The sequence below is a fragment of the Cetorhinus maximus genome, chromosome 14 (assembly GCF_964194155.1).
Source record: "Cetorhinus maximus chromosome 14, sCetMax3.hap1.1, whole genome shotgun sequence".
NCBI lineage: Eukaryota > Metazoa > Chordata > Chondrichthyes > Lamniformes > Cetorhinidae > Cetorhinus > Cetorhinus maximus.
In genome coordinates this window covers 21596325-21620994 of record NC_135892.1, presented here as the reverse complement: position 1 = coordinate 21620994, position 24670 = coordinate 21596325, and the positions used below count along the sequence as shown (strand labels likewise).

Genomic DNA, 24670 nt, shown 5'->3' with positions numbered 1-24670 from the left:
CTCCTGTCTGTAACAATATATTCCATCTCTTTGAAAGCTATCCAATTAGTTCCACTCCCCTGTTCTTTCCCCATAACCTAAAAATATTCCCTTCTTAAGCATTTTTCAATTCTCTCTTGAAAGTTACAGTTGAATCTGATTTCACTGCTTTTTCAGACAGTGCATTCCAGCTCTTAATAACTCAGTGTGCAAAAAAAATGCCTCATCTTGCCTTCTTCCAATTATCTTAAACCCGTGTCCTCTGGTTATATGGTTAAACTGCCGCACATTAAAGTCTGCAGAATTTGGCAGCTAATGACATCTTTAACATGACTTCTTCCTACATCAGCTCCCACAAAGTAATTACTGGCAATCTGATTCATATTATTACAGAACTGTGTTTACTTTCATTTTTACCAAATTGGGCAAAAGAAGAATTTGATGTGAGAACCGAAAGGTGATTCTGTGACCTAATTAACACAACAGTCCATCAGTCTAGTTTTGACAACAATTACTGTATTTTGACTGGTTTCAGTTTCGTAGATAGTATGACCCCTGGTGTAATTTGCTAACTATAGTTGTGGCTCAGTATTACTCTTGCCCATGAATCAGAAGGCTGTAGGTTCAAGCCCCACTCCAGAGACTTGAATCTACGCTGACACTTCACCAGAGTACTGAAGGAGTGCTGCACTGCCAGTGGTGTCGTCTTTTGGATGGGGCATTAAACTGAGACTCTATATATCCTTTCAGGTGGATGTAAAAGATCCAATGAAGAACAGGGGAGCTCTCCTCAGTTTCCTGGCCAATAATTATCCCTTGACTAAACAAATGATCTGGTTATTTTCTTATGGCTGTTTGTGGAAGCTCGCTGTGTATTAATCAACTGGCGCATTTCCCTATATTACAACAGTGAGTACATTTCAGAAGTATTTAATGGTTGTAAAATGCATTGGGATGACCTGAGGTTGTGTAAAGTGTTACATAAAAACAAGTTTTAAAAAAAGGTTTTAAAAAACACTTTCATTATTCCTCTAGTGAAAGTGGGAAGACTTAAATCGAAATCTGCTCAGTTAACACAACCTTCAGTACATACCGAATTGATAACAATTGTTATCATTCTGTCAAGGCCCTTGTGCTTCTCATTGGCCTTAAACTCTAGAACTCCACTCTAAAACTCTTCGCCTCTCTGCCCTCCTTGACAACGCTCACTAAAATCTACTTCTTTGTTCAAATTTTGGGTCACCTGCCCTAATGTCCCCTCATGTGGCTGGGTGTAAAATTTTATTTGCTAACACCTCTGTGAAGCACCTTGGGACTTTTTACTATGTTGTAGGCACTGTGTAAATGCAAGTTGTTGTTGTTGACGCTTCCACCATCTGCAAGGGAGCCTATAGCACAGATTGGGCACTTGCTCACTGGAATTGTTTCCATTGACTTCAATGGAGTGTAAAATTGGGCAAGGTTGTAAAGTGGATTCAGACCCAATTCCGTACTCATTTCCATTGGGCAGTTTATATTGAAATTATTCCACCCCCCCCACTACCCACCTCCCATTAACCCAAGAATTTAGCTTCTGAAGGAACAGTTTGAAAAAGATTCCTACCTCCAGCTCTTGGAAGTCATCGTCATCCTCCACATCATAAGACAGGGTTTGGACTTTGCTATCATCAGCTGACAGGTCTATAAATTGGCTGTCTCCATAATCCAGGCCATCCTTTGTGGGGGATCTGCTTTCAATGAAAGTTGTTTCACAGCAGTCTGAACTGTTGTTTTCACTCCAGGGTCTCAGGATGCTCTCGGAGTACAAAATGATATTGGGTCGGTATTGGGCCTCGACTGCATGTTGCAGGGTACTGGGGTTGAGGACCTGTTGCTGGCCGGAGTCATTCCTGCTCCTCTCTATGTAGTTCTGAGGTGGGAAACTCCCCAGTGTGTGTCCCTGGTATTGAGGGGCTGAATAGAGAGATACCAGCCCGTCCTTGCCGTCTGCTGCCAAGTCTTTGGTGTTGATTAGACCGTTCCTCTTCCCAGCCTCGATAGGAGCTTTGTGATTCAAGCTCTTGCTTTGATCCATGTGACTCTCCATTTTGCTTGTTACCTCCTACCTATTTTCTTCAGAATTCCCAATGCTGTCCAAGAAGAAAAGTTATTTAAGTGGAGCACATCCGACCTCTAGGTCTTCTTCCTGTTGAGAGAGCAGAAATATTCTTTTGCTTATCACTTCAAGGCAAGGGACCAGGTGAGGGCTCCTGATGCACCATCAGACTTATTGACCTCTCCATCCACCTTTTTTTGTAGATTACTAACTTTTCTGAGCTCAATCAGCATCTTGCTTAATACAGCGAAACATCCCCAAAGGCTTCAAAGGAGTGTTATCAAGCCTAGTTTGACACTGAGCCACAGAATGAGGTACAGTAAAATCTTTATTGTCCAGCATGCGCAGGGAATGGGTGGTGCTGGTTAATCAGGAGAGTTCCATTTACCAATGGGATACAGGGCAAAACATGTAGCAAGTGCTCAGGAAGTAAAGAACAGTATTCTTTTTACTTCTAATCTTCAACAATACATGGAAACATAAATTAAAGTATAAAATAATAAGAGTATGCAGGTCCAGGTTCCGGATAATTTTGTAATTGTTCCCAGTTGGTAAAGTGGTGAATCGTATTAGGGTAACAGCAGGAATTCCAGTTAGCAGAGGATTCTGGTTGGCAGAGTACTGGATAACACAAAGTTTACTTTGTTAGGACAGGTGACTAAAAGCTTGGCTAAAACTTGGCTACACAGGTAGGTTTGAAGGAATATTTTAAAGAAAGTAAAATTCAAAAACCACCAATGGTAAGGGTGAAGGAGGTGAGAGGATCCATAAGAGGACAGAGCAGAGTGATCAGAAGATTGTAGGAGGTTTAAGAGATAGTGAGCCTAGAGGCTTTGGAGAGATTTGAACACAAGGATAAAAACTTTAAAGTGATGTTTGTGGACCAGGAGCCAATGTAGGTCAGTGACTGGTTGGGTATTGGGTGACCAGAATTGGGTGCCATTAGGAAATAGGCCACAGAGTTTGGATAATTTCAATTTTGAGTTTCAATATCATAGAAATTTGGGAGTGTCGAATCTTACCTTGTTGGTTGTGGACTAACAGGCGATGCCTTTAAGGACCATTGATTAGACTGCATTTAGGCCCAGTTTTCCTGATGCAGGTGACGCTGACTGGTGCAAGGCAAACCAATCTTGCAGTGGGAGCCTCAAACAGGCATTAGGCCCCTTACCTGCATGTGCCAAAGGGTCTCAGTGTGTGTTACAGATGTAGGCATGAGCTTTTGGTTTTTAGCAATTTGATGGATGGTACATTTCTAGCTCCTAATGTGTCTACCCTTCCTGCCTGCTATATGGGATGCTTAAGTAGTCATTTAGCGACCAAAATACATGCACTGTGCAATCAATTTCCTAAGCCATTGTTCTTTATGTTTCATTTTACAGATGATGACTGTCCTTCATTTATAGTCCAGATATCACATAAAGGAGCACACTTATTATTGACATTTGAAATTTTAAAATAGCCATGGCGATCTGTATATTGTGTTAAATGCCTGCAAAGGAAACTCCTTGTGGAATGGAATTCTCAAGTCCTGATTCCAGGGCATTAGGTTCAGTATGAATTTGAATTGCTGTCTGCAGAACCGGTTGTGCAAATCCTGCTTGTGTCCAGAGAGTTGTCTCACAATCTGACCGCAGTAGTACAATTTGCATATCTCATTCACCAAGTCCTACATTTCCTTTGTCCTTGGGACGTGAGCATTGCTGACAAGGCCAATATTTATTGCTCATCCCTAATTGCCCTTGCGAAGGTGATGGCGACTCACCTTCTTGAACTGCAGCAGTCCATGTGGTGTGGTACATCCACAGTGCTGCTGAGACGGGAGTTCCAGGACTTTATCCCTGCAACATTGAAGGAATGGCGATATATTTCAAAGTCACACTGGTGACTTGGAAGGAAAATGCAGGTGGTGGTGTTCCCATGCGCCTACTGTTCCCCTTGTTCTAGGTGGTGGAGGTCCCAGAATTGGAAAGTGCTGTCAATGGAGCCTTGGTGAGTTGCTGCAGTGCATCTTGTCAATGGTACACACTGTTGCCACTGTGCATCAGTGGTGGAGGGAGTGAATGCTTAAAATGGTGGACGGGGTGCTGATCAAGTGGGCTGCTTTGTCTGGTTGGTGTTGAGTTTCTTGAGTATTGCTGGATACCTATCCAGCCAAGTGGACAGTGTTCCATCACATTCCAGACTTGTACTTAGTAGATGGTGGACAGGCTTTGGGGAGTCAGAATGTGAGTTAGTTGCTGCAGAATTCCCAGCCTCTGACTTGCTCCTGTAGCTACAGTATTTATGTGGCAAGTCCAGTTAAATTTCTGGCCAATGGTGACTCCCCAGGATGTAGATGATGGGGGATTCAGCAATGGTAATGCCGCTAAACGTCAAGAGGAGATGGTTAGATTCTCTCTTGTTAGTGATGGTCAATGCTTGGCATATGCCACTTATCAGCCCAAGCCTGAATGTTTTCCAGGTCTTGTTGCATGCGGGCACGCAGCACTTCAGTATCTGAGGAGTTGCAAATGGTACTGAACATTGTGCAATCATCAGTGAACATCCCCACTTTTGCCCTTATGATGGAGGGAAGTTCATTGATTAAGCATCTGAAGATGGTTGGGCCTAGGATGGAGTAATACCTTGGGACTGAGATGATTGGCCTCCAACAATCACAATCATCTTCCTTTGTGCTAGGTATGGCTCTAAGCAGTGGAGAATTTTCCCCTGATTTCCACTGACTTCAGTTTTGCTAGGGCTCCTTGATGCCACACTCAGTCAAATGTCACCTTGAAGTCAAGGGCAGTCACTCTTACCCCACCCCTGGAGTTCAGCTTTTATGCCCATGTTTGAACTAAGACTGTAATGTGGTCAGGAGCTGAGTGGCCCTGGCAGAACCCAAACTGAGCATCAGTGTGCAGGCTAGGGGTAGTAAGTGCCACTTGCTGGCATTGTCGACGGCCCCTCCCATCGCTTTGCTGACGATTGAGAATAGTCTGATGGGGTGCCAATTGGCCAGATTGGATTTGTCCTGCTTTTTGTGGGCAGGACATACCTGGTTAAATTTCCGTATTGATGGGTAGATGCTATTGTTGTAGCTATACTGGAACAGTTTGGCTAGGGGTGTGTCTAATTCTGGAGCACAAGTCTTCAGTATTATAGCTAGATGTTGTCAGGGCCCATTGCCTTTGCTGTATGCAGTGCTGTTTCTTGATATTATGTGGAGTGAAACAAAATGGCTGAAGACTGGCATCTGAGCTGGGGGAGGCCAAGATGAATGCGCTCAATCCGTCTCACTTAATGTGAGGGATCTAACCCGGATAAATTGAAGTCAACGGCTGGTAAGCAGCAATGCAATAGAGCAAAGGGGACCCTTTAAACAGGCGATGGCTGCAGACTAGATACACAAGGGAGAACAAGGGAGAAAGCGAATGGAACCAAAGCCAGTGTCCCCTGGGTGACGAAGGTGTTAGAGATTAGGATGGAGCAGAGAAAGTAATGCATGATCGATGTCAGCTAATAAGTCAACTAATATGTTAGATAATGGAATGGAAATCAGGGTGAATAGAAAAAGGAGGGGAGAAGTGAAAAATGAAATAAAAGGGACAAAGGGAGTATAAGAATAAATTGGCGCCAAGCATAAAAGGAAATCCAAAGATTTTCTGTCAGCATATCAACAGTAAAAGGGCTGTCAGATGAGCAGTGAGGCCATTTAAGGACCAAAATAAAGGGCTGTTGGTGGAGGCAGAAGGATGGATGAGTTACTAAATGAGCGCTCTGCATTGGTGTTTACTATTGAAGAGGACTTTGCTAAAGTTTAGGGAGTATTTATGGGACCTGCAAGAGTGGGAACCGTGGCGGGCGGGGGTGACGTATTTAGGAGTGAGCTGAAATTTTGTTTTCCACCGGGTTCAAATTTTGAGATGAACTCAGTGGCATGTTTGTGGCAGGTTCAGCCTCATGCCCTCCTGTGTTGCTTTCCTATTTGTAATACATTTGCATGCAAATAGTTGTTTGATAGTACAGAACTTGAGTATTGCTGAAAAACGAGACATGTCGAAGCTTTTCATCTTGTACTTATCAGGACAATTCACAAGAATACTAATATAAGGGGAAAATAACAATTTATACTATATCAGAAAACTCTCTTCTCATACAGTATAAATTGTTGTTTTCTCCTTAGATTGGTATTCTTGCGAAGTGTCCTGATGTGTGCAAGGTGAAAAGCTTTGACATGTCTCTTTCTTCAGCAATACATTTGCATGCCATGAATACTCATTATATTTAAAACTTTTTGTAATTACATCCTACCTTCATGATAAAGTCAACAGCGCACAAGTATCCTGAGCCACCTGGTTCACTTTGTTTAAAGGTGGCGTGCAACCGTCGGCTTTGTGAAGTTGTGTCTGAGGTCAGCGGCTTTTCCTCATTAAACTATATGGCACAGGGGTGAAGGAGAATGGCAGCTTGTATGGAGGCTCGGGATTGGCAAGGGTGAGTCAGTGGTGAATAGGGGTGTGGATTGGGGTTGGGGGCATGGAGGAGTAGAAGGGGCATCCAAGGGAGGACAGAGAGTGGGGTTGGGGGTATGGAGGAGTGAAATGGGAAGGGCCTGGCATTCTGGGGTGGCGCAGTGTGGTTGGAACAGTCAGACAAGGGGAGAAAATGAGGGGTCTGAAGGGCAGTCTCAGTTCTGTCCGAATGTGGGTCCACCTCAGGGTGTTGGCTGGCAGAGTCCTTACAGGGCTTTGATTTCACCTACAACATCAATTGTCCCTGTTGAGAATGATCTCGGACAATGTCCTTTACAATGCACAGAAGGGAGGACCAGCTGAGCCTGCAAGGTCAGCAGCTCCCACAGAGCGGTGAGTACAACACTGGACACTAACATTGACATTCAATAAAGAGTAAACAAAAATACACATTATTTCTTCCACAATAAAGGAAATGGTCCTAATTCCCCTGTGAGCATCAATGCGTGCCAACCATGAGGCATGCTAGTACAATTAGTTCTCTGACTAAGCTAATCTCAACAAATAACGATGATGCACTCATGAATGAAGTGAAACCAATGTAATGTGAAATATTTACAAGTGAAATTTAAAATTGAAAAGCACCCCTGCTATCTTTGCGCTTTCAATATGTCTCATGTTTATGGCAATGGAGTTGGGCAGGAAAGTTATGGCCATGGTAAGGAGCCTCCCTGTTTGTCCAGGAGGCTCTTTTATAACCCGTCTGTACCTGCTGTATTGTCAGCTAATGGCAGGTTTCATTATTGAAAAGCTTCCCCACACTGTCTGATTGCACATGTCTCCTGTGGAACCTTAAATTTTAATTGCATTTGTGTGGGAACCAGCAAAAGAGCAAGAGAGTGGAATTGGCACCCATTTTCTGTTCCACAGTCGGGTGCGCCATGGTTAAAATTCCGCCCGCGGTAAACAGCAAGCTTGATGGGATACTGGCTAAGATAATAGATAAAGTGGGGGTACTAGAATGTAGGCAGTATTCAAATTGGATAAATCACCAGGTCCAGGTGGGGTGCTGTGGAAGTAAGACTGGAAATTACAGAAATGCTGGCCACATTCTTCCAATCTTCCTTACATACAGGGGGTGGGGTGGGTGGGGGGGTTAGGTGCCAGAGGGCTGGAGGATTGCAAATGTTAAACCCTTGTTCAAAACAAAGCGAGGAGGATAAACTTGGCAAATACAGGCAGGTCAGTTTAATATTGGTGGAAGTTTTTATAAACAACAATCTGGGGGGAAAATTAACAGCTACTTGGGCAAGCTGAAAAATAAAGTACACAGGTTCGTTACGGGAAAATTGTGTTTGACTAGCTCGCTTAAGTTTTTTGTAGAGGTAACAGAGAGGGTGAATGAGGCAGTGCAGTTGATGTTGTATACTTGGACTCTCAAAAGGTGTTTGACAGCATGCCACATATCAGGCTTGTTGGCAACAACCAAGGCCCATGGGTTAAAAGTGGCAGTAACATAACAGCATGGTTAGAAAATTGGCTAAGAGATAGAAAAAAAAGAGTTGTGGTGAATTTTTGGATTGAAGGGAAGTATACAGTGTTTTCCTTAGGGTTCAGTATGAGGACCATTGCTTTTTTTCGATGTACATTAATGACTTGGATTTGGGTACAGTGCACTATTGCTAAATCTATAGATTACACAGTGGGGCGTGGTAGTGGTTCCGTGGTGCCTGAACCTGCTGTCCGCTCTAAGGAGATAGGGTTTGTGTTCCCACCACTGCCAACCTGTCAGTGCCTCTGCTGCTGCCTCTCAGGGCAGCCAGCCCAGGTTGCTATCACCCATTTCCAGGTGCTACAGTCTGAAGTTGGGCCTTCAAAGGGCCACAGCTACTTGAGGTCGGAAGGCCATCTGCAGTTTGCCTCTTTGAAAGGTAGAATCCTTCCAACAGCCATGGTGCGGCCACTGCGTTGGTACTGCATAGGATCGCCAGGCCAAGGGAAGACACTACTGTTTTCAGGGGAGCCCGAGTCTGATGAGTCACTCATTGTTTCAGCAATGGTTGGGTAGCGGAGGGGAGTCATGAACCCTGTATAGAAAGGTTAGCCCTTGTCACCAAGCAGACACTCTCTGGTTGACATTGGTACCTCGAATATAACGGAGGGAAAGGTGGGAGAGAATGGAAATGGGAGGGGAATGAGGAATTAATGCAAGAGCAGGGAAAAGGGGAGAGAGAATGCAAGAGACAAGAGAAGATAAAGATCAGCCTAAGGGAAGAATGGAAAGGGGAGGGGTGAGAATACAAGCAGGGTGGAGGGGAAATGAATGCAAGATGAAGGAAGGAGCAGAATGAATGGTCAGGGCAAAGCTGGGGAGAGGACATAAGGTATGGAAATGGGGTATACTATTGGGGAGAGGAGAACAGAATTTAAGGGAAGGAGAGTTGTAGCAGTAGAACCAGAAACACTAATGGGTGAGCCAAATTATTGCTAACTTAATGATGAAAGGTTCTAACTGAAACACTGGCCGACCTTTCAACTTCAGATGTTGATTCACCTAATGCACACCTCCAGCATTTTCTATTTTTACCGCATCTTAATCATAGCCACTGCAGTCAACTATTGTGTCTGACTTGATTATAAATAGAGGCAATGTGAAGAAGCCATAAATTGGGGATGGTTTATGTCAGCAGTCAGGAAAACCTTGTAATCCATGAATGGCAAATTAGATGGTCTTGGGTGAAATGAATGATATCGCTCAGTACAGATGCTTTGCATACAACAGCCCAAACATTATTTTGCTTGAAACAAGACAACTGAAGCTTTATAAAATGCTATTTTAGACGAAATTTTAAAATAATCCATTCCTTTGGAGCTGACTGTTGCTGGAGGCACTTCTTGGCTATTCCTAATTGTCCAGAGAAAGTGATAGTGGGCCTTCTTGGTGAACAATTGCTGTAGCAGTTTGATAGGAGGGAGTAGTTCACTTGGTCATTTCAGAGGGCAGTTAAGAGTCACTCGCGTTGGTGTGGGACTGGAGCCACATATAGGCCAGGCCATTTAAGGTTGAAAGGTTTCCTTCCCCAAAGGACATTAGTGAACCATTTGGGTTTTTATGACAATCCAACAGCTTCATGATCATTTCCACCAATTTCTTGAAAACATAAAAATTAAAATGAATAAATTGAATTCAAATTTTCAACTGCCACAGTAGGGTTTGAACTGACACTCTGTGGGTTATTAGTCCAATAACATAGCCACTGCCATTCTCCTACTGTTACAGTGACAAGCTAATTTAACACTATCAATTAAGTCATTTTAGCCACTTCTCTCTCTCTCTCAAGGCGATTGTCATTTTGAGAGTTCCCTTGGCATTGGCAAAGGAGATACTAATAGATTGGAAACACCAAACATTAACATCGCAATTTTTAAAAATGTATTCGTTCACAGGGTGTGGGCTTCGCAGGCTGGGCCAGCGTTTATTGCCCATCCCTAACTGCCCTTGAGAAGGTGGTGGCGAGCAGCCTTCTTGAACCGCGGCAGGATGAGGTTTCTGACATCAATTAAAATAAGAAACATATTTTGACATCATTTTTATTATGTTTCTGTTCATATGAGTGAGTCCTGCCCGAGGACACTTTTTTCCAAATTTCAAAATCTTAAAATTTTGATTTTAAAATTCTTCAGCTCCGTGAGGCAGCTCCCTGCTGTCAGGGAGCTTTCAGTGCGCGCTCCCCTGTGGCTGCGCAGACTTTTGCGCTCGCCCTCCTCCTGCCCCCCTACCCCGGCAGCGCTGAGCCTTTCAGCGCCCGTTTCACGCTGGCTGGCCGTTAACTGGCATGAAGTCACAGTCGGGGGCCCGATCGCGGGTGACAGGCCATCTCCCGGGTCCACCCGCTGCCCCTGAAAATCCTGCCTTTGGCGTTAGAAAGCAAACAAATGAAGTTTCCGTGTTTGCTCGACAACTATTTCCAGCTCCTGCCATTGCGAAAGTCAGCAATGGTATCCTGTCAGCGAGAAATGGAATGCTGACCAGGATCGTAACCTCCAACGAGCTTGTACTTTTATATTTGAGCTTGTTCCCTTGTTAGTTTGCACAGTTTTTAATAAACCAAATGTACTTGGAAAGAGGATCAGCTGAATTTATTAACTGTGGTTCAGCAAGATGTAAAAGTCAATTCCGTGCCAGGGGAAACCTTTCAGAAAATAAGAGCCTAAAAAGGGAAGCAAAATACTCCGTGTGCCAGAAATTGAAAATAAAAACAGACAATGCTGGAAGCACCCAGACAATCTGTGGGAGAGAAACGGAGTTAATGTAAACATTGGGTGGAATCATCCCAGATTTGCACTAAGTGCGGTAGTGGGTGTGAAAATAGTTATTTTACCCGCCGGCTGCAATGGCGGGATTTCACGCCATATCGTCCCCTTCCCACCTCATTAATTACGCAGCCGCGGGAAACGCACCGTATCGCTGGCAGGTGGCCTCCGATTGGCCTGCCACGCCATTACCTCGTTGCTTCCTTATGCCGGGTGCCATATTTAAACTGCAGCCACGCGCACACTTCTCAATGCTTGCAGCCCAGGACTGCTCCGCTGGAGACATTGCCCCAAAAATCAGGAAGATTGAATCCCCCCAATTCAGTGATGCATCCCTGGGGTGCCTTCTAGACACTGTGGAGGCCCGCCACAAAGTCCTCTACCCCCACTCCGGCCGCAGAGGGCCCATCAGTCTCGCCACTCCGGCTTGGGAGGCGGTGGCAGAGCTGGTCAGTGTCAACGCTGCACGCAAGTGGTCGGCCATCCAGTGTAGAAAACAGAAGAATGACCTCATCTGTGCTGCCAGGGTAAGTCAGCCATCTCACCAATCTCAACTCAACCACTCACCAGCCTATCACACATTCACTGCAATCTCACTCGCTGCCAGCTCAAGGGACATCACCACTCATTCTCTCACACATTCCCTCACATCTCCATCTGGCTTCATCTATTCTGGAGATAGCCTCCTCATCCTGTCCATGGCTCCACTCAGCACACACGCATGCCTGGCATCCTTCTCATTTGGCCTGGCATGTGCCTTGCTCACAGCATCTGCTCTCTCCACCTGTCTTTATGCAGGACAAGATTGTGCACAAACATTGGGAGGGGTCCCAAACCCAGGGGTGGGGTGGGGTGGGGGGGAGATGGAGTGCTGAACATCAAGGTCTTCACTCCGTTTGAGAGTTGAGCATTGGAGCTGGACGGAGAGGGTATTGACCATTCCTGCGGGAATGGTGAGGTCAGTGGCGAACACCCACGTGAGGATCCTGCACCACATCCCTCTCGCAACACCACTATGATTCCATTGTTCTGTGGTCAATGTGACTGCCAAGAACTAATAATCTCCACTTTCTCTCTTAAGCACATCTGACACGTTGCCCTCAGGCAACCTTGACCCCGACCCCAGCACCGAGAGCACCTCGGATGAGGACCCTGAGGGCCTTTGAAGACCCATCACAAGGCTCACCCACACCCTCCACCAGTGCAGCGACACACACCTCGGTGGGACCTAGCTTTAGAGTCGCCTCGGGATCACAATCTGGTGAGCACAGCAAACAATCTGTTCCACAGCAGGTAGGGGCAGGGACATCCTTGGTTGCCGGCACTCGGAGGACTGCTGGAGGCAAGGAATCTGCTGGGTCCGTGTTGGATGATGAGCCTCTGTACTCGGTCTTCAATCAGTTAGTGGAGCTGCAAAGACAATCATGGGAACATCAGGAAGGGATGTCTGGTGCATTCTTCAGATTGCAACGGATGATGGAGGAGTCTGTCTGCCTTCAGTCTGAGGTGATTATGCCGGTATGCCAAACCATTGAGGTCAACACTGGCAGCATAGTGGCTGCCATGGAGACCTGGGTCCAGGACATCGGTCTCGCACTACTGCGCAGGCTGAACTCCATCGCTGTAGTCATAGTTGGCCTCCAACAGTGTCAATATGAGATGGGTGCGGGGCAGCCCGATCTCACTCCAGCTTCCCCTTCTCCTCAAAGAGTCAGCCTGGGGCCATACACTCAGGAGACTCTGGGAATGTCCGGTCGATCCAAATCCCCTCTTCCTTTGACCCCCGCAGCGCCAACTCAACAGGCTGAGGAGGGTGCACCTGGCCCACAGCAGGACACCCAAAGCAGGCTGGGGCCCTCCAGGTCTCAGCCCTCCGGAGGAAGCCCACCAAGGTCATCACGGACAGGATGTGTCAGTGAAATGGCTGTCTCCACCTCAGCTGTGGATGTCGGGGGAGCACCAAGATGTAACGGCAGGGTTGTGAAGGTTAAGATACAGTTGCACAGTGTGAGCACGGGAGTTATAACTTGTACAGAATGTTCACTATTGTAAATAAACTCTCAAGAATGTTTCCTTGTCTAGGGCTCTGATGAGCAGTGTTTGTGTCACTCAGGTGTGAAACCTCAAGATAAAGGCAGGTGTCTCAGTCCAGGGCCTCTTCCCTGTGCAGTGTGTAACCTTCAGACCAAAGTGATGGTCCAGCTTCACATTCACTGGACACATTACTGATGCCTGCACCTCGACGGTGCTTGTCATTGCTGCCAGAATGTCATGGGCAGGCGTCACTGAGTTCCGTCACTCTCTCTGTGTGCTCTCGGCACCTTTAAGGTGGGGTTGGCCCCCCCATCTCTTCAGCATCTGTGACCGGTGACGCTGTGCTCCTGAAGGGCTCAGCTGCTGAAAGGTGACAAAGTATCGGGCGCATTTAAAGTTTCACGGCTGCGTCTCTATGATGTGACCCTGATCACAGAGCTCAAGCTAGCTGCCCTCAGCCAGACAGGAGTCAGACATTCACAGAGGCTATGTGAAGATCTTTGGAATGTCATCACTGCATGTCATCATCATCCTCCTGGAATCAAGCAACTACCGGGGCCTCCACTGCATCTTCATGACATGAGCCTGAGCACTGAGGGTATGTGCACTGCCATCAGCCACACAGGAGTCAAACGTTCACAGGTGCAAGGTGAGGATGTCAGGGCTGTCCTCACTGCATCTCGTCTTCATCCTACATGAATCTTGCGGCTATGAGGGCCTCCCGAGCACGCCTGCCTCGTCTGGTCAGTGTGATGGCCTCATCACCAACATCCTTGACTTTGAGGACCTCATCACTCTCATCCCCTTCGACATCCTTTTCATCGGAGGAGATGTGCAGCTCTTCCATCTCCTCCTCAGCCAGGTCTTCCTCCTGTTGCAGCGGCAGGTTGTGGACCGCGCAGCAAGTGATAATGATGTGCTACACCCCCTGGGGATTGTATTGCAGTGCTTCACCTGACCTGTTGAGGCACCAGAACCTCACTTTCAAGATGCCTATTATTTGCCCCACCAAAGTCCGGGTCGCGGCATGAGCCTCGTTGTACCGTCGCTCTGCTGCAGTCTGAGGCCGCTGCACGGGTGTCATCAGCCTCATTCTCCGTGGGTAGCCCTTGTCCCCGAGGAGTCAACCCTGCAGCCTCTATGGACCTGGAAGATGTCAGGGATCTGAGGCCTGCTAAGGATGTAGGAATCGTGGATGCTCCCTGGGAACTGTGTGCAGACCTGCAGGATGTGTTTGTGGTGGTCACACACCAGCTGAACATTCAGCGAGTGGCAGCCCAAGCGGTTGACATAGTTGACTGCTTGTTGCCATGGAGATCTAAGCGCCATGTGAGTGCGGTTGATAGCGCTCTGCACCTGTGGACAACCTGAGATCTGTGTAAATCCCAATGCTCTTGCTTCCTGGCATTCCTGATCCCAGTCGAAATGCGCAAGGTTCTGTGCCTTCATGAAGATGGCATCCGTGACCTCCTGAATCCAACTTCACAGAATCACTTGTGGGTGGAGGCTTGCGAGATCCTGCACAGGTCACCTGTGGAGCCCTGAAAGGAGCCACTGACATAAAAATTCAGCACTGCGGTCACTTTCATGGCCTTCTTAACCACTTTATCTACCTGTCCTGCTGCCTTCAAGGATCTATGAACATGCACACCAAGGTCCCTCTGATCCTCTGTACTTCCTACCATTCGTCGTGTACATCCTTGCCTTGTTAGTCCTCCCAAAATGCAACACCTCACACTTTTCAGGATTAAATTCCATTTGCCACTGTTCCACCCATCTGACCAGCCCGTCTATATCATCCTGTAGCCTAAGGCTTTCCTCCTTGCTATTTACCACCCCACCAACTTTTGTGTCATCTGCGATGTGTATAAGCTTAATCATCCCTTATAAGGCAACACCTTCATTCCAGGAATTCCAGGAAGGCTATTAAGCCTTCTCTGAACAGCCTCCAATGTAAGGATATCCCTCCTTAAATAAGGAGACCAACATTGTATACAATTTTCTAGTTGTGGTCTCACCAAAGCCCTGTGCAGTTCTAGCAAGACTTCCCTACTTTTTTACTCCATCCTCTTGCAATACAGACCAACACCCCTCCTGAATTATTTGCTATACCTGCATTTTTCGTGTGATTCGGGTATGAGATCCTTTTGCAGTTTTGTAGTTTCTCTCCATTTAAATAATATTTTGCTTTTCTATTCTTCCTACCAAAGTGGGTAACCCCACGTTTTGCCTTGTTATGCTCCATTTACCAATTTTTGCCCACTCACTTAACCTATCTATATCCCTTTGCAGACTCTTTGTATCCTCCTCACAACTTGATTTTTATATTCTAATAATAATCACATTCTCAAAGGGATAAGGAATGGTCCAGTTTGTCAGGAATTACCTGGGCTTGGAATATGATACACAATTATTGATCTTGCAGGTGGCTTCAGTTAAAGATCTGAAGGATGTTTCTCATTGTTCATCCTTTACTTGAAGGTTTTTCAGTCAGGCTATGCTGGACAGGAACAGAAGGAGGCCATTCCCCTGCTCTCTATCTCTCTCTCTCTCTACCTCACTCCATCATCCCCCACCCTCCCTCTTTCTCTACCTCACTCCATCATCCCCTGCTCTCTCTTTCTTTCTCTCTCTCTCTCTATTTCACTCCATCATTCCCTGCCTCTCTCTCTCTACCTCACTCTATTATATCTGGCCCTCTCTCTCTATCTATCTCGCTCCAACATCTCCTGCCTTCCCCCTCTCTCTTTCTATCTCACTACACCATCCCCTGCCCCCTCTCTCTCTGCACCTCACACCATCACCCCCATCCTCTCTCCCTGCCTCACTCTTTCTCTCACTCTATTATCCTCTGCCCTCTCTCTCTCTCTACTTCACTCTATTACCCCCTGTTCTCTCTCTCTACCCCACCCTGCCCTGTTACCAAACCAAGGTCTCTACCTGGCTGAACAGCTGAACAGTGGGTTGTCATAAACCAAAGGGGTTCACCAATGGCCTTTAGGGAAGGAAACCTTCTTAGGGAAGGAAGCCTTCTACCCAGCCTGGCCTACATATGACTCCAGTCCCACACCAATGTGGTTGACTTTTAACCATTGCCCTGACTTGGCCTAGTTAGCCATTCATTTAAGGGATGGGCATTAAATGCTGGTCATGTCAGCAACACTCACATCCAGAGTATTAAACAACATGAAAATTGGCCGGCAGGCACCAATATGACTGTGAAAATGGGGCAGAGTACCCTCGAATCCTTGCAATGGTGTCATCCAAATTACCATCACTGAGCGCATAAAACTCGCAATCTTTAGATTATTTCCTGCAGAATAAATTATCCAACTTGACTGGCCCTGAATGCAGTTTGAATTTGGAATTGGAGCCAACTCCGTTGTTGGAAGAACAGTCATGCACTCGACATTTTTCTTAATTTGCTTCTTCCTCCCCACTCTATTTTGCAAAAGTGTGACTGGCTTCCTGATTTCTTTCTCCCGATAGCCCCCAGTTAGCCAGCACGCCTGCCTTTGGTACTGAGCCAAGTGTCCTCAGGATCTGAGCCAGGACCTGATGAAAACCTGGCACTTATTCAGTGCAGACAGGCTTACTGAAATTTTGAGCACTGCGTCGCAATTTAGCAACATTTAGTTTTTATTATGCAATTTATCTTGCATCTGTTTTTATATAAAAGTTGAAATCCACAGTCACTCTATTGAGGTAGCTTTTTGTAGTGTTTTTGATTCATAACCCTTTTGTTTAACAGAACAGGCAGTCAGGTTAGTTTATATCTAACCAAAATGTGTTTCCTGACAGCAGAATAGTGAACATCGAATATATAAGTGGGTTTTAAAGGCAAGCATTCTTGTTTCAAGGGCAGTCTCATTTTAAGCTACACTGTGCTTTACTCAGCACTCAGAGATGCAGATATGAATTTCTTAAGAGGGAATGCCACTATTTCTTCATGCCCCTTCACCCTGATGCCTGGTGTATTTTGATGAAATATGGTTTAGGTTAGTCAGTTTTCACTCATCTGCTGAGTCTCTGAGTGGAATTCAATATAATTAACAATCTCGAGGGGCCCTAAAAATGTAGTTGTCATCAGTTCCTTTGAATCCTCACTTTGCCTCCAAGTCAGTGTCAGAAAGATGTGTTTATCACAAGCATCAGCCTGGGTTAGAGCTTGCAATCTCCCTCAGAGAACTGGGTTCAAGCCCCACACCAGGGCTTTGAATATATAATCCAGACTGACACTCCCAGTGCAGTACTGAGGGAGTGCTGCACTGCCAGGAGTGCTGTCTTTAGGATGACATGTGAAGCCGAGGCCCTGTCTGCCCTCAGGTGGATTGAAAGTCGCTGGGCTTCTCAAATTAGGTAGGTGAATATTCTGCCCAGCTCTCATAACTCCCAACATGTACATTTACTGGAGGTGAAATCTGTTTTGCGCAGTAGCACCTCGCCAGCCCGTTTTACACCCCCGTGCACCCCCCCCCCCCAAAAACCACCCCAACACACACACACACACACACACACACACTTTCTCTATCGAGCCTTATGCAGGTCTGTTTCTTGTGGGTAAGACATAGATACATAGATGGGGAACCTTCCATACTGCTGGGGGAATGACAGTTTCAGAGCTGTATTGAAATAATTTGGCAAGTCACTAGCATTGCTCTTCAGCCGGAAGGTTATCAGGGACATTTGTGTCCAATGCATTCAGACATATCTTAGTATTACGTGGCATTAATTGAATTGACTGGAAACTGGCCAATTAGAATCATGCATTTGGCAATTTTGGCTGAAGATACTTGCACACATTTATGTCTCCTCTCCTGCACTCACTGGGTTCCACTATGTTTGAGAAGACAATAGTAGCTTGATTTCCCACTTCTGTTCTGTTGTAGATGTGGTAAGGGCTATCGAAGCTTGTTTGACATGTTGCTTGTTTTTGCACCATTTAGCTCTGTCTGCAGCCTGCTGCTTTTGGTTCTTATCATGTTAGTAGTCTTGTGTAGTGCCCTTACCAGATTTGTACTTCATTCTAAAGTATGCCTGTCTCTCATCTTAGCAGACCCTTCCAAACTTTGCCTTGAATTAGGATTGGTCTCCTCACTTGATGGTGATCGAGGAGTAAAAGATTTCTCAGGCCATGAGGTTACAGACGGTGATGATAAAGCATTCCACTGGTGTTCCATTGGTGTCCAGCTAGATCTGTCCTTGGTCTGTCCACTCTACACAGGGATAGTACCACACTACAATTTGGTGGACATTCTCAAGGAGGGGGAAATCTGTTTTAAAAGGCAATACTGCAAGTTCATTAGAGATGGATGGTTTTATTTCAAGCACAGCTGTACTTTGAGGGGAGGGGGGAAGGGAAAGGGGAGGAAGGGGAAAGAGAGAAAGGAGAAAAGGCTAGAGAGTGGGGGGAGGGGAAGAGTAGAAAGGTATATTAACTGAGGCAGAGATTATAAGAGCAGGGAGGTCATGCTGGAACTGTATAAAATACTCATTTGGCCACAGCCAGCGTACTGCATACAGTTCTGGTCACCTCTTTGTAGGAAGAATGTGATCGCACAACAAAGGAGATTTATGAGGATGTCAGGACTGGTAAGCCACTGCAGTACCAAGCATAACCATGGATCAACACATGGAAGTCCATGGCCACTAATGCCCTCTTAGGGCATGGTGCCAGAAAAGAGAGAAAGAGAGAGAGAGGGAACTGGATCATTTTAGCTATGAAGAAGATTCAGTAGGCTGTTGTTTTCTTCGGAACAGCAAACGCTGAAGGAAGGTTTAATGGAGGAGTATAAAAGTATGAGGAGCTGAGATAGAGTGGCTAGGAAGGACCTATTTCCCTTAGCAGAGAGGTCAATACACAGGGGGCATAGATTTGAAGGATCATCAACCTGAAACGTTAACTGTGTTTCTCTCCACAGACGACATGTCTAACATCAGTAAAGATCACACGACAGGACACAGTGGAAGGGAATACCCGTGATTTGGTGTGTTTTGATAAACATTCACCGTGGACTCTGTTTCATGAGAGCTGCTGCGTATTTCCAGCATTTTCTGTTTTTATTTCACATTTCTGGCATCTACAGATTTTTTGCTTTTGTTTTTGATTTAGCAATTGTTAGAGAGAAGAGAGGGGAGTTGAGGATAGTGGAGATCTGAAACTCACTGCCTGAAAGGGTGATAGAAGCAGAAACCCTCATCGCATTTAAAAAGCACTTGGATATATGTGCACTTGAAGTTCTGTAGCTTGCAAGGCTACAAACCAAGAGCCGGAGAGTGGGTTAGGGTGGATTGTTGTGTTTTGGTTGGCACAGGCATGAGAAGCCATGTAGCCCCATTCTGTGTTGTAAATTTCTATGGGCTGGATTTTACAGTTTTCAGCGGGATGAGGGAGGTGGAAAGGAAAGTGAGTGGTCCGCTCACTTCTGCTCCCGCCCCCACCATCCCAGCATGGCAAATCAGACATCAGACGGCCAATTGGCGATGGTGTGAAGGGGGACTCCACGCCCATTGGGGAGTCTAGGTGGGGATGTCAGGCAGGACTGGGGTTATGCCATGAACAGGAAGTGGGTTGGGGGCAGGGGAAGAGAGAAAGGGAGAGGGGAGGAGGGGAGAGCCTGGGGAGGAGAGAAGTGGGGGAGGTGGCAGGGGAGGAGAGGGGGAGGGGGTGGGGGTTGAGAGAAAAGGGAGCGGGGAGAGGGGAGCAGGGGAGGAGAGAGAGGGGGCTGGTGGAGGAGAGAAGAGGGAGGGGAGAGAGGGGGTGGTGGAGGAGAGAAGAGGGAGGAGAGAGAGGGGGGCAGGGGAGGAGAGAAGGGGAGGGGTCAGTGGAGAGAAAGGCATTGGTATGTGCCCTGAGCCCCCCAAAGCGTCATGACCCCAGTGTGAGCTGTGACAATTTTTTGCAAATGGATCCTAAACATTTGACTTTTTTTTTCCAAACACTGTGCAGCAGCTGCCATGAAACAGAGTCCACAGTGAATGTTTATCAAATCATAGCAGCTCACAGTGTATTCCCTTCCACTGTGTCCTGTCGTGTTCCAGGCGTGATGTTATCTTCCCTCAGAGCACTACAGCAGGAAAGGCTTTGCAAACAAATGAGACTACTTTACCCTTTAGCAGCACCCCTGCAATTTGACACTGGGAGTCGGCAGGATGCAGAAATTCACTCTACTGGCATTGATAGAATCTGAGAAATGTATAGCACAGGGGCAGACTTTTTGGACCATTGTACCTGTACCTGCTGAAGCAGAGCTCCCCAGTCTAACCCCGCCAGGCCACAATTAAACTGCTACCGTTCCCATTTATAGTTTCTGGGAGATCTATCTTGTCAGCTCGTCACATCTCATGTGAACCCTTACTTTTCTCAAAATAAAACGATCACATCGGGTGCAGTGAAGCAATGATCAATCACCCAGCAGTGTCATGATATGAAGAATTGAAAAATCACTGGGATTTGACAAATGTTATAATGAGACGTGAAAACAGTCCGCACATACCTTACCCAGGCACCAAACCAGTTGGCTTTTTGCCTGCAGTTGATCAGAGAGACGAGGACTGCGGTAACAGCCTATTTACAATACACGAACCTTTCTAGTTTAACATTTGGCTTACTCGAGGACATCTGGAAGAAAGAACTTTGATTTTTTCCCCTTTATTTACCTTTATTCGGAGTGACACACACAGACACAGACACAATCCCACACTATTCCATTTAAGCACCATACCCGTGCACTAATAATGATAACGTCTCTCAAATTTCCCCGTGCAATGCAACATAGTGATCACCTACTTTAGAAAGGATTTTGCTCCAATTCACTGGGACACCTTATTCGCGAAGCGAAGATTAGCCCCGTGCTCTGTCCCATTTAAGTGATCAGGAAATTTTGCGAAATGCACCTTAGTGTATGTGTGGTATATATTTAACTATAGGTATGTGATGCATGTGTGATGTATATGTAACTATAGCTATGTGATGTATGTGAAATGTATATGTAACTATAGGTCTGTGTGAAATGTGTATGTATGTATTGCTCTATATGTGACATGAATGTTTGATGAATATGTTTGTATGGATGGGTCAGTTTCACATCGGCGGCTACAACATATTTCCCCGGAGCAAGATAAAGCAAGACAGCACTTTGTTCCGCCTACCTCATCTTTCCTTTATAATCCTGCCCGGCGTGGTACCAAACCCTGCCGAGTGATCCATTAGCACTTGTGAGGGACTGTTCGCTGAGCCCTTCCCTCCACCGAGCAGCCCCTGGGGCTGGGGATAGCATAATCGGCGGTAGGAATACTGCAGTCTACAAACAGCATCATTGCATCGCACTGCCCTGTTCACAGAAAGCTCCAGTCTCCCAGCCCGAAAACCAACACCTCCACACCAACCTACCCTGTATATCTCAGGTCCACCGCTGCTACATTCTGCTTAAATCTACCAGTGATCTCCCAGTGAGACACAGACCCATCACTACAGCACTGTGTCTCACCCAATAACTAGGGTGCGTCTGTATGTGTGCACATATATCTGTGTGCATATCTATATCTACACAGATAGAGATTTATAAAAGTGCATATAATGTGTGTGTGCCTATATACAAACATATCTATGTATATCTGTTCATTTAGACACAGGTGTATTTTTGTATAACGGATATGCATGTGAATGTGTAGGTGTGTGTGAGTGCATTGATGTGTGTGTGAGTATGTGTTAGTGAATGAGTGTACATGCATATGTGAGTGTTGTGTGTGTATCAATATCTGTGTGAGAATGGGTGTGTGAGGGAGAGTGTGTATGTGTAAGTATGAGAGAGTATGTGGAGAGTGTACATATGTGTGTGTATGTGTGGCAGTGTGTATGTGTGACAATGTGATGTGTATGTGTGACAGTGTGTATGTTTGTGTGTGTGTGTGTGTGTGTGAGAGAGACAGTGGCCGGGACCCGCCGCAGGTGAGGCGGCGCTCCAGCCAGAGGTCCATTGACCTGCGGTGGGACTGGACGATCCCGGCGGCGGGCGGGTGTGTATGTGTGACAGTATGTGTGTAGTGTGTGTATGTGTGACAATGTGTGTATGTATGTGTGACAGTGTGTGTGTATGTGTGTATGTGTGACCATGTGTATGTGCGACAGCCTGTATGTGTGACAATGTGTATGTTTGATGGTGTGTATGTATGTGTGTATGTGTGACCATGTGTATGTGTGACAGTGTGTATGTTTGTGTGTGTGTGACTGTGTGTATGTATGTGTGTGTATATGTAACCATGTGTATGTGTGACCATGTGTATGTGTGACGGAGTGTATGTATGTGATTGTATGTGTGACTGTGTATGTGTGTATGTATGTGTGACCTTGTGAATGTGTGACAGTGTGTATGTTTGTCTGTGTATGTGTGATGATGTGTATGTGTGACAGCGTGTATGTGTGTGTATGTGTGATGATGTGTATGTGTGATAGTGTGTATGTGTGATGATGTGTAAGTGTGACAGCGTGTATGTGTGTGTATGTGTGACAGTGCATATGTTTGGCTGTGTATGTGTGACAGTGTGTATGTTTGTCTGTGTATGTGTGATGGTGTGTATGTATGTGTGTGTATGTGTGACAGTGTTTACGTGTGACAGCATGTATGTTTGTCTGTGTATGTGTGACAGTGTGTATGTGTGACAGTGTGTATACATGTGTGTGTATGTGTGATAGTGTGTATGTATGTGTGTATGTGTGACGGTGTGTATGTGTGACAGCGTGTATGTTTGTCTGTGTATGTGTGACAGTGTGTATGTGTGACAGTGTGTATGTATGTGTGTATGTGTGACGGTGTGTATGTATGTGTGACGGTGTGTATGTATGTGTGACGGTGTGTATGCATGTGTATGTGTGACGGTGTGTGTGTACGTGTGACGGTGTGTATGTGTGACAGTGTGTATGTGTGACAGTGTGTATGTGTGACGGTGTGTGTGTACGTGTGACGGTGTGTATGTGTGACAGTGTGTATGTGTGACAGTGTGTATGTGTGACGGTGTGTGTGTACGTGTGACGGTGTGTATGTGTGACAGTGTGTATATGTGACAGTATGTATGTGGGCTTTGGTGTCTTGGCCAACCTAAAGCAGGCACTTTCAAGCACTGGAGAAGTATCATCAGCAGTGCCTTCACAAAGCCCTCCAAGTCCGGTGGGAAGAAAGGCTCATGCCCAGCATCAAGGTGCTAATCACTGAAAACCAACACCGCTGGCTGGATCATGTTGTTCGTATGTCTGACACCAGACTCCCGAAACAACTCTACTCAGAACTGAGTCACAGCAGGAGACTCCCAGGAGGACAGCGGGAATGCTTTGGGGATGTCTTCAAAGCATCCCTGATGAGATCAGATACCTCCGTTGACTCATGAGTGACCCTGGCTTGTGACTGACCAAAATTGAGGTTTATTTGGGAAGGCACAGAAAAAATTGAGAGACTTTGTCAGGTTCATGAAGAGAGGCAAAGTCAAAGTGTCGGAAAGAGCGCATAAACCACCAAATACCTCAACTACCCGAATCTACAAGCACCACCTGTCCCGCCTGTGACAGAATCTGCAGATCGTAGATTGGATTTATCAGCCACCTCTGGGCCCATCAAACTGGAATGGAGGCAAGTCACCCTCCATCCTGATGAACTGCCTGAGAAGTGTGGGCATGTGTGAGTGTTAGTGAGTGGGAGGGTATGTGTGTGTGAGGGAGCATGTGTATTCGTGAGAGGGTGCGTTTGTGTGTGTAAGTCCACGGGAGTGTGTGAGTGTATGTGAGTAGGTGTTTATCTGTGTATACGTGAGAATATACACGAGTGTCTGTGTGTATGCAGGGAAGTGTGTGTGTGTGTGTGAGACAGCATGTGTTTGAAAAAGAGCACATGTGTGTGCAAGAAGTGTGTGTATGAGAGTATATGTGTGTGTGTGGTATGTGCTTGTATGAGAGTTTGTTTTTTTCTATTCCTAATTGCACGCGCTATCATTCGCTTTATGTCGCTTTTGTGCTGGTGTCTTAAGCAGTTTAGCAGCTGCCTGATAGAGTGTAACTGGGACATTAATCATTACAGTGAGTGACTACTTTCAATGTCGCGGAAGTAGTCTGAAGAGGTGATAGGACAAATGTCACCTTTCAAAGGCTTTCCTAAAAGTTCTTCCATTCTCAAACTCACTCACCTGCCAGTCCAGAGGTGCATCTTGTACCTACACAATATAAAGCGCTAACAGTTGGAGAGCTGCACGTTTAAACCGAACCTGTCGCTTTGTGGGTCAGTTTGATGCTCTTGGGCGAGCGCACCGGGCTCCTTGTACAATGCTGCCCTGCCTCTGGCTTTGAACCCCAATCCACGGTCCACTTGTGACCTTTAAAGAAGTACAGAGAGGAACTCTTGACCGGGGGAACTTCCATTGGCCATGCAAGCTCTGTCTCTTGTCAACGCGATGTGAAGGGTCCGAATTGACTCCCTATCGGATACCTCGGTGCAAAGCAGTGTTCCGTGTGCAGCCAGGCTCTGCGTGCGATCTTCCTTTCCCTTTGCAAAGGTACTCCCTTCCTCAGCCAGCAACACCACCGTGTGCAGACATGTTAACCGCTGCGGCGCTTCTCTCCATTAAAACCCCCACGAATGCATCAGTCCCGCATTCCTTGGGGTTCCAGTGTGCTGTGGTGATCATTATTAAACACCACCCCCACCCCCCCAATCCCAATGCAGTGCAGCTATCGGTGGCCCCTGGGTCCTAACACCGACTGTTTCCCAAAGCTTTAAATTCCCCTTTTAAAATTGATTTGGAACTT

The 24670-nt window shown here is 46.3% G+C and overlaps 1 protein-coding gene across 1 annotated transcript in view; it reads right to left on the bottom strand.

The window, feature by feature from the left end:
- Window positions 1–24243, bottom strand: part of LOC144690076 (synapse differentiation-inducing gene protein 1-like) — a 72306-nt gene extending 48063 nt beyond the window's left edge. The window contains exons 1-2 of the mRNA XM_078557584.1: window positions 24044–24243; window positions 1583–2157 (exon numbers count right to left, since the gene is read on the bottom strand). Of these exons, the coding sequence (XP_078413710.1) occupies window positions 1583–2065 (483 nt within the window). The 5' untranslated portion in view covers window positions 2066–2157; window positions 24044–24243. The remainder of the gene's footprint in view (window positions 1–1582; window positions 2158–24043) is intronic.
- Window positions 24244–24670: the final 427 nt, after the last annotated feature.